This window comes from Oncorhynchus mykiss, chromosome 28 (genome assembly GCF_013265735.2).
Source record: "Oncorhynchus mykiss isolate Arlee chromosome 28, USDA_OmykA_1.1, whole genome shotgun sequence".
Classification (NCBI taxonomy): Eukaryota; Metazoa; Chordata; class Actinopteri; order Salmoniformes; family Salmonidae; genus Oncorhynchus; species Oncorhynchus mykiss.
Window position 1 is genome coordinate 5,965,287 of NC_048592.1, and position 19,790 is coordinate 5,985,076.

Sequence of the window (19,790 nt, forward strand, 5' to 3'; positions counted from 1 at the left end):
TTCTGGGGAATGGAGCAGGTATGGAGCAGAGGAGTGGAGGAGGTATGGAGAGAGTAGCCCCACAGAGTTAAGTAAACACACGACTTCTGGGGAATGGAGCAGAGGAGGGGAGGAGGTATGGAGCAGAGTAGGGGAGGAGGAATGGAACAGAGGAGGGGTGGAGGTATGGAGAGAGTAGCCCCACAGAGTTAAGTAAACACACAACTTCTGGGGAATGGAGCAGAGGAGGGGAGGAGGTATGGAGAGAGTAGCCCCACAGAGTTCATAAACCCAAGACTTCTGGGGAATGGAGCAGAGGAGGGGAGGAGGTATGGAGCAGAGGAGGGGAGGAGGAATGGAGCAGAGGAGGGGAGGAGGAATGGAGCAGAGGAGGGGAGGAAGAATGGAGCAGAGGAGGGGAGGAGGTATGGAGAGAGTAGCCCCACAGAGTTAAGTAAACACAAGACTTCTGGGGAATGGAGCAGAGGAGGGGAGGAGGTATGGAGAGAGTAGCCCCACAGAGTTAAGTAAACACAAGACTTCTGGGGAATGGAGCAGAGGAGGGGAGGAGGTATGGAGAGAGTAGCCCCACAGAGTTAAGTAAACACAAGACTTCTGGGGAATGGAGCAGAGGAGGGGAGGAGGTATGGAGAGAGTAGCCTCACAGAGTTAAGTAAACACAAGACTTCTGGGGAATGGAGCAGAGGAGGGGAGGAGGTATGGAGAGAGTAGCCCCACAGAGTTAAGTAAACACACAACTTCTGTGGAATGGAGCAGAGGAGGGGAGGAGGTATGGAGAGAGTAGCCCCACAGAGTTCATAAACCCAAGACTTCTGGGGAATGGAGCAGAGGAGGGGAGGAGGTATGGAGAGAGTAGCCCCACAGAGTTCACACACCCAAGACTTCTGGGGAATGGAGCAGAGGAGGGGAGGAGGTATGGAGCAGAGAAGGGGAGGAGGAATGGAGCAGAGGAGGGGAGGAGGAATGGAGCAGAGGAGGTGAGGAGGTATGGAGAGAGTAGCCTGACAGAGTTCATAAACCCAAGACTTCTGGGGAATGGAGCAGAGGAGGGGAGGAGGTGTGGAGCAGAGGAGGGGAGGAGGAATGGAGCAGAGGAGGGGAGGAGGAATGGAGCATAGGAGGGGAGGAGGTATGGAGAGAGTAGCCCCACAGAGTTAAGTAAACACAAGACTTCTGGGGAATGGAGCAGAGGAGGGGAGGAGGTATGGAGCAGAGGAGGGGAGGAGGAATGGAGCAGAGGAGGGGAGGAGGAATGGAGCAGAGGAGGGGAGGAGGTATGGAGAGAGTAGCCCCACATAGTTCATAAACCCAAGACTTCTGGGGAATGGAGCAGAAGAGGGGAGGAGGTATGGAGCAGAGGAGGGGAGGAGGAATGGAGCAGAGGAGGGGAGGAGGAATGGAGCAGAGGAGGGGAGGAGGAATGGAGAGAGTAGCCCCACAGAGTTAAGTAAACACAAGACTTCTGGGGAATGGAGCAGAGGAGGGCAGGAGGTATGGAGAGAGTAGCCTCACAGAGTTCATAAACCCAAGACTTCTGGGGAATGGAGCAGAGGAGGGGAGGAGGTATGGAGAGAGTAGCCTCACAGAGTTAAGTAAACACAAGACTTCTGGGGAATGGAGCAGAGGAGTGGAGGAGGTATGGAGAGAGTAGCCCCACAGAGTTAAGTAAACACAAGACTTCTGGGGAATGGAGCAGAGGAGGGGAGGAGGTATGGAGAGAGTAGCCTCACAGAGTTAAGTAAACACAAGACTTCTGGGGAATGGAGCAAAGGAGGGGAGGAGGTATGGAGAGAGTAGCCCCACAGAGTTCATAAACCCAAGACTTCTGGGGAATAGAGCAGACCAGGCCAGGGTTTGGGGTTAGAGAGCAGCTAAATGAGATAAAATACATAAGAAAAATGATTAGTTAGTTGTTGATTTTTGTTCATTTAAAGGTACAACCTAGATTCGAGCCAGTGTTGAACATGTTACTACACCAACTGTTACACCCAATGACAAGTTTATGCGCATGAGCTTAGCTAGCCAACGTTGCCATGACATTGCCTGTGTGATCAGGGATTTCTGCTGCCTATCTTCATACTGTACTGTCTTTGGTAGCCTGTTCCTCAGGACAGTTCAGTGCACAAGAAGACCTGCTCCCCTTTACCATCATTTCTGAAACGGGAAACTCCGTTTTCTGAGTGAAACAGAATCACATATATCGGCTTCTTTCTTCACAGGATCCCAATTCACTGTCATGCTGGGTATCTGTTTACTAGTTAGTTTATGAAGCACAGGAACAGTAGGCTGTCTGGATGTCTGCATTCACGGTGTGACAGTAACAGTTCCAGCTCTACAGTATATACCCTGTTGCCTTTCAATGACACATTGAGTACTTGGGCTACCAGGTGTGTGGAACATATCTTAGTGATCAGTTACAATTACTGATCAATGAGAGCGAGAGAGAGAGAGACAGAGAGAGAGAGAGAGAGAGAGACAGAGAGAGAGAGACAGAGAGAGAGAGAGAGAGACAGAGAGAGAGAGACAGAGAGAGAGAGACAGAGAGACAGGCTATCTGCACACTGCCCACAAAATGAGGTGGAAACTGAGCTGCACTTCCTAACCTCCTGCCCAATGTATGACCATATTAGAGACATATTTCCCTCAGATTACACAGATCCACAAAGAATTCGAAAACAAATCCAATTTTGATAAAATCCCATATCTACTGGGTGAAATTCCACAGTGTGCCATCACAGCAGCAAGATTTGTGAGCTGTTGCCACGAGAAAAGGGCAACCAGTGAAGAACACCATTGTAAATACAACCCATATTTATGCTTATTTATTTTATCTTGTGTCCTTTAACCATTTGTACATTGTTAAAACACTGTATATATATATATATATATATATATATATATATATATATAATATGACATTTGTAATGTCTTTATTGTTTTGAAACTTCTGTATGTGTAATGTTTACTGTTAATTTTTATTGTTTATTTCACTTTATATATTCACTTTATATATTATCTACCTCACTTGCTTTGGCAATGTTAACACATGTTTCCCATGCCAATGAAGCCCTTGAATTTAATTTAATTGAATTGAGAGAGAGAGAGAGAAACAGAGAGAGAGAGAGAGACAGAGAGAGAGAGAGAGACAGGGAGCGAGAGACAGAGAGAGAGAGAGAGAGACAGGGAGCGAGAGAGAGAGAGACACAGAGAGAGAGAGACAGAGAAAACCAGCAGGATAGCCCTCAAGGACTAACGTTTTGTACTCCTGATATTAGGGGAAAATACACTAAATATACGTAGGATAAATATTATTTTTATACAATACAGTTGTGACTACAGTATACTATTACTGCATCATGGGAGATGTAGATATTTGACTCATACTGCTAGAAAATAACCATTCCTTCTGGCCAGCTACACCCTGTACCGATGATGGCTTTATCAAATACAGCTATGGCTAAAACATTTACACCAAATCATAGCATGTTCTTTCAATTCCCTCTGTTGATAAAACACTAAATGTATAGAAAGATCTACATTATATTAAGCTCTACAGATTATATTACTCTAGAATGTTCAAATATATATATGTTTGTCATAGACATGGTTCATCGACAGTACAAAGAGATGATCTGGGAGGTGACATTCTGTACATCGTCATGGCACAGCTTTATAGAAGAAAGGAAGAGAATATGCTTTGGGGAGAGGGTGCTCACGTAGGCAATGATGTACGTTATACTGTATGAATTAGATCTATCAAAACGATATACATATTCCAAAATGAAAATCCCGAGAGGAAAAGATACTCACAACCCTGTTCACAATGTATCATACAGAGACATTGACATCCGGTTTCCCATTTCCTTTCCACCCATCTTGGAATAAGCCACCCACTGTAATGTACCACATTGATTGATCAGTAATAGTTCTCATCCCACAATGAAAGAAGAAGCTAAGAACCTCATGTAGTTATAATAATATAACTTTGATTTGACAAATTGATTTGTCTACAATGTCAACGTCAGTTCATACATCTTTTCTCTATGTCACAGTCTGTGCTCTTTTATTCAGCAGTTCACTGTCTCTTTCTCTCCCACTCCGTCGCTCCTCGTTTAAACCAGTTTGGCCTTGTTGAATGGGAATCCTCCTTCAGTCTGTTTGTCATGTAGAAAATAGACTCTTCTCTCCCCCTCTTCCGTTCTCTCCCCTCTTCCGTTCTCTCCCCTCTTCCGTTCTCTCCCCTCTTCCGTTCTCTCCCCTCTTCCGTTCTCTCCTTTTACAGCCCAGTTCTGCTGTCACATATCTGGAGTGAGCAGGTCCTACCATAGCTACTGGTGACGTATTGTTTCAGCGGAGGAGAAAGGGATCGAGAAAGGGATCGAGCTAAGAAAGGTTTCCGAAGGAGGCTGCAGGGAGAGAGAGAGATCGAGAGGCAAATTCATTATTTAGATATGGATAGAAGGAACAGTGGGGTTTGGGGTTAGATGGGCATCACTGGGTGTCTTTCACACCCTGATAGCCAATTCCAACACACACACCCAAATCCAGAACCCCTGCCTCCGTATTACCTCTCTTCAAACTCTGTCTCATCTGTCAACAACCTGGTTGCATTGAGAGTCTGTAGAGTGTAACCTCAGGTTCAGGTAAAAACCATTCTCAAACTCATTGACCTCTATGAACGGTTGATTTCTGTGCCAACTACACTCTGCCTCAAATGACAACAAAGGACGCTGGGAAGACTATATTTCCTATCGGAGGAATGAAAAGCAACACCGGAGACATGGTGTTGGTGTTGATATGGTGTTGTCGGTCAGGGTTTGACTAGGGGGTGTTCTAGTCAATTTATGTTTGGGATTGAGTATGGTTCCCAATTAGAGGCAGCTGATTATTGTTGTCTCTAATTGGGGATCATCCTTAAGGTGTCCTTGTTCCCACCTGCTTTGTGGGATATTGTTTGTGTATGTGCTTGTTGCACTACGTTACTTCACGTTTCGTTGCTTGTTTATTGTTTTTGTTGAGAAGTTTCACTTTTAATAAATAAAGATGTGGAACTCCGATCACGCAGCACCTTGGTCCTAAAATTCACAAGCAAATAGCTAAATGATACATGGTATAACCATCTTAAAACATTCCATATGATAGCTCAGTAGAACCTCCCTCTGTGTACAATGTCCGGCATTGGACAGATCTGGCTACGGACATTCACCATGTGGAAAAAACATTAAGCACACCTTTCCATGACAGTCTGACCAGGTGAATGCAGGTGAATGGATCACTCACTCACCTCACCTCACCTCACCTCACCTCACCTCACCTCACCTCTGCTGAGCAGCTGCAGGTTGCGGACCTCTTCTCTGACTTGTAGCTGAAGGACCTGCTGTAGAACCTCCTGTCTCAGTGTCTCCTGGACGATGCCCATCCTCTCCAACTTCTCCCCGTTCAACCTCAGCAATGCGCGACCTGGAGGGAGAGCGGTGAGGGAAGAAAGAGAGATGGAGAGAGACTGTTAGAACAGGTGTAGCACATGGGGATCGCTGATTACAATCTCTCAAGACATGGTTTCAGAAAGGTAGTGATAATTTGTCATGCAGAACGGACAGTGGCTCAACTTACCCTGTCCCGTGGCTCAAGCTACACCACACCTGGGTGGTGCCAAGAGACCACTTTCTTTGGACAAGCTATGTTTTCAAAACTGTAATGTTTACATGAATTCTGATTACTTCCAGGGATACACAACATCCTGAAATATATGTATATATCTTTGTTAGAAAGAATACTATATTTCCCTTGATGGAGTGATTCTGAATGTATAAAATGGCTCAACCTACCCCTCTCCCCTACGGCTTGACTAGAGGTAACTGCCAAAATAAAGGAGCAAATGAGGGATACAAAGTACAGTGGGGCAAAAAAAAGTATTTAGTCAGCCACCAATTGTGCAAGTTCTCCCACTTAAAAAGATGAGAGAGGCCTGTACATTTTCATCATAGGTACACTTCAACTATGACAGACAAAATGAGAAAAAAGAATCCAGAAAATCACATTTTTTATGAATTTATTTGCAAATTATGGTGGAAAATAAGTATTGTAGAATCTATGCCAAGGTGCATTGAAGCTGTTCTGGCTCGTGGTGGCACAATGCCCTACTAAGACACTTGTAGAATCTATGCCAAGGTGCATTGAAGCTGTTCTGGCTCGTGGTGGCACAACGCCCTACTAAGACACTTTATGTTGGTGTTTCCTTTATTTTGGCAGTTACCTGTTGTTGGGCCCAAGCTTGCTGTACAATATTGAAACCGATTCAGTCTTTCTACAAACATGCTTTGAAGGTGCTTGATAAAAACTCCAATATCCAACACCATTGTAACATCCTCAGAAAGCATGAGCTGGCCTTCCGAGTTGCGCAGTTGTCTAAGGCACTGCATCGCAGTGCTAGCTGTGCCACTAGAGATTCTGGGTTAAGTGGGCAATGTGTCAAGAAGCAGTGCTTTGTTGGGTTGTGTTTCAGAAGACGCACGGCTCTCATCCTTTGCCTCTCCCGAGTCCGTATGGGAGTTGCAGCAATGAGACAAGACTGTAACTACCAATTGGATACCTACGGAATTGGGGAGAAAAAAGGGTCCAAAATAAATAAATAAAACATAATAAAAAGAAAGCATGAGCTCGTGATCTGGGAAAGTCTTGTGAAATACACAGACGCATGTCTTGTTTTCAAGATCCTATATGGCCTAGCTCCCCCTCCACTTAGTGCCTTTATCAAGCAGAACATCCATGGCAGCAGATCCACAAGGTCTGTCATGAGAGGTGATGGATACTGTAGTTCCCAATAAGGAAAAGCACCTTCAGTCTGTGAGAGCTTCCCATGTCTCTCACACACTGCCGTCAGACACAGGTACCTGCGCTTACCTTCCGCGTTTTCACAAAGAACTCAAAAAGACATGGCTAAAGGACAATCAGGTGTGTGAACACAATCTATAGCTGTTAATAATAGCTGCTTTCCATGTTGTTTGTTGCCCGTAGCTTGTGAGGTGTGTAGACATTGTCTTTTTGTTTGATTGCTTTTTATGTTATTGCTGTCTGTCTGCATGCTACTGTACGTATCGGATCGTCAAAAGACACATCTCAAAACATATAAATGAGCTGACCACAATCAATTTCAATAGAAAGTTTGAAAAAACAGATATGATTCTGCAACCATGAACAGGAATGCTAAGCCAGACAAATGAGTTTGGGGTCTAAAATGATGAAATATTAAAGCTTTAAACATCTCACTTAAAAGCTTCACTCATAAGTTATACTTCAACCCAAAATGGTTATCCAGTAAATAATTCAAAAAGGCTCATCCTTTGTTAAAAAAAATAGCTTTTTGGCAATTAACAGATTAAAAATTCTAATTTATGACTAATCAAAAACTCGTCTGCCTGCCATATATTACAGATACACATTGGCTGAAAGGAACTGGTATGAAATGAAATATATACCAGTTTCATTTCAGGACAAACGACGTTGACAGCTGAGCCACACAGGTTGCAGAATAAATGGGAAGAGATTTTCGATGTACCAATTCCATGGCACATGAACTGGTAAAAAAACAACACTTTTGAGTTTTTCTCTTTAAATGATTATACACAATTCTTGCCATCAACAGAGTGCTGTATATATGTTGCATACAACCATCTCAGCTCTGTAAATTTTGTTGTGAAGACACAGAATCACTGATAATTTGTTCTGGTATTGCCCCTATGTAGCATGTTTCTGCTCACAGGTTCAGGAATGGTTCAAAAATCACAACGTTCACTTAAAATGAACCTTACAAATAGCAGTGTTGGGCGATCTGGAAAGCCATAGTCAGTCAATAAATAATATAATACTACTGGTAGGAAAGGTTTTCATCTTTGGCTCACAATCTGTGGATCTGTGGATTTGTGGATACCGATTAGAAAGGTTCAAAATGTATGTGAAACATCACAGCACAATTGAAAAATATATGGCACATGGAAACCAAACGAGGGTGGTCTATGGTGATAGGTGGGATGGGCTGAGAGTGGCTGAGGGCTGGGGTTAAAGAGCTGAGGTCTATGGTGATAGGTGGGATGGGCTGAGAGTGGCTGAGGGGCGGGTTTAAAGAGCTGATGCTTGGTATTGTATTATTGTCATGTGACTGCTTATATAAAAGTACCATGTATGTCAAATGTGTAGGTGGAATGTATGTATATGTAGCAGAATGTGTAGGTGGAATGTATGTATATGTAGCAGAATGTGTAGGTGGAATGTGTGTATATGTAGAAGAATGTGTAGGTGGAATATATGTATATGTAGCAGAATGTGTAGGTGGAATGTATGTATATGTAGCAGAATGTGTAGGTGGAATGTCTGTATATGTAGCAGAATGTGTAGGTGGAATATATGTATATGTAGCAGAATGTGTAGGTGGAATATATGTATATGTAGCAGAATGTGTAGGTGGAATGTCTGTATATGTAGCAGAATGTGTAGGTGGAATGTATGTATATGTAGCAGAATGTGTAGGTGGAATGTATGTATATGTAGCAGAAAAGCTGTAAAAGAACACACCAGATGTGTCCTCTGAAGAGGGGGGTTAATAAAATACCAAATAAAAAGTGTTGCTTATCATTCGTTGCTCATTGTCTGTCTGTGTTGACATTTTCATTATTTTTAATAACCTGCCAAGGGACTCCAGTCGAAAATGAGCTGGCTGGATGTGTGAAACGCACTCCTCAGCCTGAATTTTCCCCACTTGCACTGCCAAATCGATAGTTTTTCTGTGGTGCTGACTGGCAAGAAGCTTTCGGAGGGCAGTCTTGTGTGCTCGCATGGAAGAGGTCCTGGGTTTGAGCCTCAGTACCAGAATCAGAAGCTTTGGGAGGGCAGTCTTGTGTGCTAGCATGGCAGAGGTCCTGGGTTTGAGCCTCAGTACCAGAATCAGAAGCTTTGGGAGGGCAGTCTTGTGTGCTAGCATGGCAGAGGTCCTGGGTTTGAGCCTCAGTACCAGAATCAGAAGCTTTGGGAGGGCAGTCTTGTGTGCTAGCATGGCAGAGGTCCTGGGTTTGAGCCTCAGTACCAGAATCAGAAGCTTTGGGAGGGCAGTCTTGTGTGCTAGCATGGCAGAGGTCCTGGGTTTGAGCCTCAGTACCAGAATCAGGAGGAATTGCGTGACATTTGTAATGTAGGCAGTGCTTTTCCTTTGTGTGTGTAATGGAGTACAGATGCATGTGCTGTCTGTGTGTGTGTGTGTGTGTGTGTGTGTGTGTGTGTCTCTCTCTGTCTCTCTCGGCCCTAACCCATCTGGACAAGAGGAATACCTATGTGAGAATGCTGTACATCGACTACAGCTCAGCATAGTACCCTCCAAACTCGTGTGTGTGTGTGTGTATATGCTGTTATTCCTGCTGATTTATAGCTAGGCGTTAACTGTGTCTTCTCTTCTTTACCCACGAGTCGTTAAATTAATGACAGCGAGCAGGACAGCTCAGTGATGTTTATTCAGCCAGATGATTTACTGAGGGTGTCTCAAATAGAACACCAAGGTGTTGGACTCCCAGGGCCACACACATTTAACATACCATTAATCACAGTAAGCATCCGCTTTACACGGGGAGAGAGAGGGGATGACAAACACACACACAGAAACACAGAGACCAGAGACGACACATACGTTATGCACACTTCCCGAACGGTAGGGATTGTCCTTCAATCATTGAGAGTGCAGGAATCCATTGACATAGGGCAAAAACCCAGCATAGACACACACAGTCATCCACACAACCGCACACGTAGTCACAGGCACACACACATAGTTGCACGCTGGCTTGCGAGCAAGTGACAATACAAAACAAAAACAAGCCTCTGATCTCAGAGCTGGCAGATACATCCAACTCATCTCTTCTCTCCCTCCCTCCATACCTAGTATAGAAGTTATCAGGCTAGTTGATAAGATTTCTGTGTTATCCACCACTCTCTCTGTCTTATCTCCCTTTACACTGGACAAGGCATTGGGTCCCCTTATGGATATGGGTCCCCATATCCCCTTGATGACATCACTTACACCAGCTGTCAGCGTTATACACAAGCAACACAGGTAGCCTTTTACTGTTCTACTAACACTCATTCTATAAGGGACCCAAGAGGACAGCAGCCAGACCAGGACGCGAGCGAGAGAGAGAGCGAGAGAGCGAGAGAGCGAGAGAGCGAGAGAGCGAGAGAGAGAGAGAGAGAGAGAGAGAGAGCGAGAGAGAGAGTGTGCGTCAGGGGCGTTGTTCCTGCTCTATGTCCATGTGAGGGATTGTGTTCCTCTTTAAACTACGTATTTTCTGAGTTTAGGTGATTTCAGCCCACATACACACCTCTCTGTGCAACCCTCTCCCTCCCACCCCAACCAGTGGGTCTCTCCTTCCTGCCCCCAGAAACGAGGTGCCCTAGAAAAGCGCTGCCCTTGGTTCCTTTGTGTACAAATGAGACAAAGCAGATGAAAGAGCTCCAATCCAATTCCCCTCCGACATAATTAATACAGAGCCTAATAATGGCCTTCAGGGCATAGCCCTCAAATAGAAGGAGTAGAGAGAAGGGAAAAGAACACTAGATAGAAGCCTTGTCCCACTAAAACAGGGCCTTTTGCATCCTTTGATATTTTAAGTAGAAATTGTGCACCAATATTGAATTTAAGCCTGTTATATTAAATTGAGTGCCCTTTAATACAGACCACATGGATAATTCAATAAATCTGGAAAACTGAGCGGGTCCCTATACTTCTTCCAATTGGCCTAGTGTCGTCCGGGTTAGGGAGGGTTTGGTCGGTAGGGATATCCTTGTCTCATCGCACACCAGCGACTCCTGTGGCGGGCCGGGCGCAGTGCACGCTGACCAGGTCGCCAGGTGCACAGTGTTTCCTCTGACACATGGCTGGCTTCCAGGTTGGATGCACTCTGTGTTAAAAAGCAGTGAGGCTTGGTTGGGTTGTGTTTGGGAGGACGCATGGCTTTCGACCTTCGTCTCTCCCGTGCCCGTACGGGAGTTGTAGCGATGAGACAAGATAGTAATTACTAACAATTGGAAACCATGAATTTGGGGAGAAAAAGGGGGGTAAAATAAATAAAAATAATTTAAAAAGGCACCAAATTGGTGGAAAAATTCCCGTCATGTAAGCCACAAAAAATGACACTTAACTACAAATTCAAGAGATCATAAAATGCCCTGTGTGGCAGCTTCATACAATATCAAACCAGTTGGCCCCTCCCTAAGGCCTACAGATGTCGGATCTTAATTTGACCAGTTTCATCAGGAGTGAAATAATCCTGCAGCAGGAGGATTCGATTATACAAATGTAAAAAAGGGATCATTCCTAACGGGAAATTCGTTTTCATAGGCTACAGTAGGATGTAGTTTATGTCTGAGATCTAGTGATAAATTCACTGAAAACCTGCAGTTTTCTGTCTATGTAAATCATGAGGATCATTTGAATTTCCTGCAGTGCAGCAAAAATGCTCTGCAATGACAGAATGATCAAATTAAGATATGACATTTGTAGCCTACTGTACATAAACTACTGTCTGGTTTGAAATGTTTTTGACTGAGTCCGAATCCATGCCCCTGGGTTCGTAGGCCTATCACACACACACAAACACGCACACTGATTCTGTACATCAGGGGTGTCGAACGTATTTCCCTGCGGGCCACAATCAAAGTCCGGGGTGCCGCACTTAAAATGTGTTACATTTCCTCGCCCTCCAAATGAGCTAAAAATAGTTACAATCACTTTTTGAATTTTCTATGCTCCTTGACTCCCTAGCTTTCGTTTAGATGACTATTAGCAAGCTGGACAGATAGAAGAGACTATAAATAAATGTTCATTATCATTTCTACACAGTATCAATTTCTTTTAAGTCATTTTAATGTCAGTTTCCAGATTTTTTGTTGTTTGCTGTTTACTCAACCACCTTCTACGGGCATTGAGTTTGACACGTGCTGTACATGATTCTGTCACAGACGGAGTGTGAAAATGTAAATCTCACCAGGCCATGCGGAGGTTTGGTTAGTGCAAGACAGGCGGATTCTGACTTGGCTGGGGATGTGCTTGGTAGTTAGCCAGATTGTATAGGTTTCTGCTACTTCAAATTAATACATCTCTGTCAGTTATAGCAGGCCTATCTGCATAGTTACAGAGCTTTCAGAAAGTATTCATACCCCTTGACTCATTCCACTCTGTTGAGTTAAAGCAGGAATTCAAAAGAGATTTAAAAAAAAATGTATTCTCATCCATCTACATATAATACCTCATAATGATAAAGCAACAAACAATGTTTAAAACATTTTGCACATTTATTGAAAATGAAATACAGAATACATAAGTATTCACACCCCTGAGTCAGTACATGTTAGAATCACCTTTAGCAGTGATTACAGTGAGTCTGTCAGGGTAAGTCTGGAAGAGCTTTTTTTTTTTTGATCATTGCTACACAGACATTTTCAAGTCTTGCCATAGATTTTCAAACGGATTTAAGTCAAAAATGTAAGTACGCCATTCAGGATCATTAAATGTTGTAAGAAACTTCAGTTTATTTTTGGCCTTATGTTTAAGGTTGATGTCCTGCTGAAAGGTCTCCCAGTGTCTGTTGGAAAGCAGACTGAACCAGATTTTCCTCTAGGATTTTGACTGTGGTTAGCTCTATTCCGTTTATTTTTATCCTAAAAAAATCCCTAGTCCTTGCCGATGACAAGCATACCCATAACATGATGCACCCACCATCATGCTTGAAAATTTAAAGAGTTGTTTTACTTTGGTGCCTTATTGCAAACAGGATGCATGTTTTGGAATAATGTTATTCTGCACAGGCTTCCTTCTTTTCACTCATTTAGGTGGGTATTGTAGAGTAGCTCCAATGTTGTTGATCCAGTCTGGGTTTTCTCTACCACCAGTAGCAACTAACAACTCATGTAGGCTACCACCAGTAACAACTAATAACCCATGTAGGATACCACCAGTAACAACTCATGTAGCCCACCAGTAACAACTAACAACCCATGTAGGATACCACCAGTAGCAAGTAACAACCCATGTAGGATACCACCAGTAGCAAGTAACAACCCATGTAGGCCACCATCAGTAACAAGTAACAACCCATGTATAATACCACCAGTAACAAATAACAACCCATGTAGACTACCACCAGTAACAACTAACAACCCATGTAGACTACCACCAGTAACAAGTAACAACCCATGTAGGCTACCACCTGTAGCAACCAACAACCCACGTAGGGTACCACCAGTAACAACTAACAACATATATAGACCACCAGTAACAACTAACAACATATATAGACGACCAGTAGCAACTAACAACCCATGTAGGCCACCAGTAACAACTAACAACCCATGTAGGATACCACCAGTAACAACTAACAACCCATGTAGGCTACCACCAGTAACAACTAACAACCCATGTCTACTACCACCAGTAACAACTAACAACCCATGTAGACTACCACCAGTAACAACTAACAACCCATGTAGACTCCCACAAGTAACAACCCATGTAGGCTACCACCAGTAACAACTAACAACCGATGTAGGCTACCACCAGTAACAACTAACAACCCACATAGACTACCAGTAGCAACTAACAACCCATTTAGACTACCACCAGTAACAACTAACAACCCATGTAGACCACCCGTAACAACTAATCACTAACAACCCATGTAGACCACCAGTAGCAACCAACAACCCATGTAGACCACCCGTAACAACTAACCACTAACAACCTATGTAGACCACCAGAAACAACTAATAACCCATGTAGACCACCAGTAACAACTAACAACCCATGTAGGATACCACCAGTAACAACTAACAACCCATGTACGCTACCACCAGTAACAACTAACAGCCCATGTAGACTACCAACAGTAACAACTAACAACCCATGTAGAATACCACCAGTAGCAACTAACAACCTATGTAGGCTACCACCAGTAACAACTAACGACCCATGTAGGATACCACCAGTAACAACTAACAACCCATGTGGACTACAACCAGTAGCAATTAACAACCCATTCAGACCACCAGTAGCAACTAACAACCCATGAAGGATACCACCAGTAACAACTAACAACCCATGTAGGCTACCACCAGTAACAACTAACAACCCATTTAGACTACCACCAGTAACAACTAACAACCCGTGTAGACCACCCATAACAACTAACCACTAACAACCCATGTAGACCACCAGTAACAACTAACAACCCATGTAGACCACCAGTAACAACTAACAACACATGTAGACCATCAGTAACAACTAACAACCCATGTAGGATACCACCAGTAACAACTAACAACCCATGTACGCTACCGCCAGTAACAACTAACAGCCCATGTAGACTACCAACAGCAACAACTAACAACCCATGTAGACTACCAACAGTAACAACTAACAACCCATGTAGACTACAACCAGTAGCAACTAACAACCCAGGTAGGCCTCCACCAGTAACAACAAACAACCCATGTAGGCTACCACCAGTAACAACTAACAACCCACAAAGACTACCAGTATTAACCAACAACCCATGTAGACTACCACCAGTAGCAACTACCAACCCATGTAGGATACCACCAGTAACAGCCAACAACCCATGTAGGATACCACCAGTAACAACTAACAACCCATGTAGATTACCACCAGTAACAACTAACAACCCATGTAGACTACCACCAGTAACAACTAACAACCCATATAGGCTACCACCAGTAACAACTAACAACCCATGTAGACTACCAACAGCAACAACTAACAGCCCATGTAGGCTACCACCAGTAACAACTAACAGCCCATGTAGGCTACCACCAGTAACAACTAACAACCCATGTAGACTACCACCAGTAACAACTAACAACCCATGTAGACTACCACCAGTAACAACTAACAACCCATATAGGCTACCACCAGTAACAACTAACAACCCATATAGGCTACCACCAGTAACAACTAACAACCCATGTAGGATACCACCAGTAACAACTAACAACCCATGTAGGCTACCACCAGTAACAACTAACAACCCATATAGGCTACCACCAGTAACAACTAGCAACCCATGTAGACCACCAGTAACAACTAACAACCCATGTAGACTACCACCAGTAACAACTAACAACCCATGTAGACTACCAGCAGTAACAACTAACAACCCATGTAGGCTACCACCAGTAACAACTAACAACCCATGTAGGCTACCACCAGTAACAACCATCAACCCATGTAGGATAGCACCAGTAACAACTAACAACCCATGTAGACGACCACCAGTAACAACTAACAACCCATGTAGGATACTACCAGTAACACCTAACAAACCATAAAGACCCCCAGTAACAAATAACAACCCATGTAGACCACCAGTAACTAACAACCCATGTAGGCTACCACCAGTAACAACTAACAACCCATATAGGCTACCACCAGTAACAACTAACAACCCATATAGGCTACCACCAGTAACAACTAACAACCCATGTAGGATACCACCAGTAACAACTAACAACCCATGTAGGCTACCACCAGTAACAACTAACAACCCATGTAGGCTACCACCAGTAACAACTAACAACCCATGTAGGCTACCACCAGTAACAACTAACACCCCATGTAGGATACCACCAGTAACATCTAACAACCCATGTAGGATACCACCAGTAACAACTAACAACCCATGTAGACTACCACAAGTAGCAACCAACAACCCATGTAGGATACCACCAGTAACAACTAACAACCCATGTAGACTACCACCATTACTAAATAACAACCCATGTAGACCACCAGTAACTAACAACACATGTAGGCTACCACCAGTAACAACTAACAACCCATGTAGGCTACCACCAGTAACAACTAACAACCCATTTAGACCACCAGTAACAACCAACAACCCATGTATGATACCACCAGTAACAACTAACAACCCATGTAGGATACCACCAGTAACAACTAACAACCCATGTAAACCACCAGTAACAACTAACAACCCATGTAGACTACCACAAGTAGCAACTAACAACCCATGTAGACTACCACAAGTAGCAACTAACAACCCATGTAGGCTACCACCAGTAACAACCATCAACCCATGTAGGATAGCACCAGTAACAACTAACAAACCATGTAGACTACCACCAGTAACTACTAACAACCCATGTAGGATACCACCAGTAACAACTAACAACCCATGTAGACCCCCAGTAACAAATAACAACCCATGTAGACCACCAGTAACTAACAACACATGTAGGCTACCACCAGTAACAACTAACAACCCATGTAGGCTACCACCAGTAACAACTAACAACCCATGTTGGACAATTTCAAATACCTAGGTGTCTGGTTAGACTGTAAACTCTCCTTCCAGACTCACATTAAACATCTCCAATCCAAAATTAAATCTAGAATTGGCTTCCTATTTCATAACAAAGCATCCTTCACTCATGCTGCCAAACATACCTTCGTAAAACTGACCATCCTACCGATCCTCGACTTCGACGATGTAATTTACAAAATAGCCTCCAACACTCTACTCAGGAAACTGGATGCCATCCGTTTTGTCACCAAAGCCCCATATACTACCCACCAGTACGACCTGTACGCTCTCGTTGGCTGGGACTCGCTTCATATCCGTCGCCAAACCCACTGGCTTCAGGTCATCTACAAGTCTCTGCTAGGTAAAGCCCCACCTTATCTCAGCTCACTGGTCACGAAAGCAGCACCCACCCGTAGCACGCACTCCAGCAGGTATATCTCACTGGTCACCCTCAAAGCCAATTCTTCCTTTGGCCGCCTCTCCTTCCAGTTCTCTGTTGCCAATGACTGGAACGAACTGCAAAAATCCCTGACGCTGGAGACTCTTACCTCCCTCACTAGTTTTAAGCACCAGCTGTCAGAGCAGCTCACAGATCACTGCACCTGTATATATTCACTGTATTTATTTATTTATCTTGCTCCTTTGCACCCCAGTATCTCTACTTGCACATTCATCTTCTGCACATCCTACCATTCCAGTGTTTAATTGCTATGTTGTAATTACTTTGCCACCATGGCCTATTTATTGGCTTACCTCTCTTATCCTACCTCATTTGCACATGTTGTATATATATTTTCTACTGGATTATTGACTGTATGTTTGTTTATACCATGTGTAACTCTGTGTTGTATGTGTCGAACTGCTTTGCTTTATCTTGGCCAGGTCGCAGTTGTAAATGAGAACTTGTTCTCAACTAGCCTACCTGGTTAAATAAAGGTGAAATAAAAATAAATAAACAAAAAGGTTAGGGTCAGGGTCAGAGTTATGGTTAAGGTTAGGGTTTAGGATAGGGACGTTCCACGGATCCTGATAGCACTGGCCTACTGTGAAGTCAAAAACAGTTTATCCACATCTCTCCCCACCAGAGAAACAAGAATAACACAGTTGAGGTGTCATAATACCAATAAAACCTAGTGGTCAAACAGGAAATTGGTTTCAATCATTTTTACATAATTGATTTATCCCATAGGGAACTTTAGAAACACTTAAAATAAGAACTGTGTTTCGTGTCGGCCTGGCGTGATGTTTTGATAACCATGTCAATCTCTCTCTGACAAGGTGATGTTGCCTTTATATTTTGGTTCAGTATACACTACCAGTCAAAAGTTTGGACACACCTACTCATTCAGGGGCTTTTCATAATTTTTTTACTATTCTCTACATTGTAGAACAATAGTGAAGACATCAAAACTATGAAATAACACATGTAGTAACCAAAAAAGTGTTAAACAAATCAAAATATATTTATATTTGAGATTCTCAAATGCCACACTTTGCCTTGATGACAGCTCAAATAAAGTGTTATTGGTCACATACCCATGGTTAGCAGATGTTATTGGTCACATAAACATGGTTAACAGATGTTATTGGTCACATAGACATGGTTAGCAGATGTTATTGGTCACATAGACATGGTTAGCAGATGTTATTGGTCACATAGACATGGTTAGCAGATGTTATTGGTCACATAGACATGGTTAGCAGATTTAATGAGAGTTTAGCGAAATGCTTGTGATTCTAGTTGACAGTGCAGTAATATCTAACAAGTAATCTAACAATTCCCCAACAACTACCTAATACACACAAATCTAAAGAGGTGAATGAGAATATGTACATGTAAGTATATGGTTGAGCGAAGGCCGAGCGGCATAGGCAAGGTGCAATAGACGGTATAAAATACAGTATATACAGTACATATGATATGAGTACTGTAAGATATGTAAATATTATTAAAGTGGCATTATTTAGAGTGCATTGTATAAAGTGACTAGCGATCCATTTATTAAAGTGGCCAGTGATTGGGTCTCCATGTAGGCAGCAGCCTCTGAGTTAGTGATTGCTGTTTCGCAGTCTGATGGCCTTGATATAGAAGCGGTTTTTCAGTCAGCTTTGATGCACCTGTACTGACTTTACCTTCTAGTGGTGTGAGCAGGCAGTGGCTAGGGTGGTTGATGTCCTTGATGATCTTTCCGGCCTTCCTATGACATCGGATACTGTAGGTGTTATGGAGGGCAGGTAGCTTGCCCCCAGTGATGTGTTGTGCAGACCGCACCACCCTCTGGAGAGCCTTGTGTTTGAGGGAGGTGCAGTTGCCATACCAGGCTGTGATACAGCCCAACAGGATGCTCTCGATTGTGCATCTGTTGAAGCTTGTCAGGGTTTTCAGTGACAAGCCAAATTTCTTCAGCCTCCTAAGGTTGAAGAGGGGCTGTTGCGCCTTCTTCGGCACACTGTCTGTGTGAGTGGACCATTTCAGTTTGTCTGTGATGTGTACGCCACCTTCTCTACTGCTGTCCCTTCGATGTGGATAGGTGGTGCTCCCTCTGCTGTTTCCTGAAGTCCACGATCAGCTCCTTTGTTTTATTGACGTTGAGTGAGAGGTTGCTTTCCTGACACCACACTCCGAGTCCCCCCCCCCTCATCTCTTCCCTGTAGGCTGTCTCGTCGTTGTTGGTAATCAAGCCCACTACTGTTGTGTCGTCTGCAATGACTGAGTTGGAGGTGTGCATGGCCACGCAGTCGTGGGTGAGTAAGGAGTACAGGAGTGGGATGAGCACGCACCCTTGTGTTGCCCCAGTGTTGATGGTCAGTGAAGTGGAGATGTTGTTTCCTACCTTCACCACCTGGGAGCAGCCCGTCAGAAAGTCCAGGACCCAATTACACAGGGCAGGGTTGATACCCAGGGCCTCCAGCTTGATGATGAGCTTGGAGGGTACTATGGTGCTGAATGCTGAGCTGTAGTCAATGAACAGCATTCTAACATAGGTATTCCCTTTGTCCAAATGGGATAGGGCAGTGTGCAGTGTGATGGCGATTGCGTTGCCTGTGTACCTGTTGTGCCTGTGTACCTGGGTCTATGGTGGTCGGTAAGGTGGAGGTGATATGATCCTTGACTAGTTTCGCAAAGCACTTCATGATGACAGAAGTGAGTGCTACGGGGCGGTAGTCATTTAGTTCAGTCATCTTTGCCTTCTTGGATGCAGGAACAATGGTAGCCATCTTGAAGCATGTGGGGACAACAGACTGGGATAGGGAGCGATTGAATATGTCCGTAAACACACCAGCCAGCTGGTCTGTGCATGCTTTGAGGACATGGCTAGGGATGCCGTCTGGGCCAGGAGCCTTGCGGGGGTTAACACGTTTAAATGTTTTACTCACGTCAGCCACGGAGAAGGAGAGAGCGGGGGGTGCAGT

General features: G+C 43.9%; 1 protein-coding gene across 1 annotated transcript in view; it reads right to left on the reverse strand.

Moving 5' to 3' along the window:
• Window positions 1–3,633: 3,633 nt before the first annotated feature.
• The window catches only part of LOC110508394 (sterile alpha motif domain-containing protein 10), a 103,005-nt gene continuing 86,848 nt past the window's right edge, over window positions 3,634–19,790 (reverse strand). The window contains exons 4-5 of the mRNA XM_021588899.2: window positions 5,320–5,460; window positions 3,634–4,406 (exon numbers count right to left, since the gene is read on the reverse strand). Coding sequence (XP_021444574.2) covers window positions 4,384–4,406; window positions 5,320–5,460 — 164 coding nt within the window. The 3' untranslated portion in view covers window positions 3,634–4,383. The remainder of the gene's footprint in view (window positions 4,407–5,319; window positions 5,461–19,790) is intronic.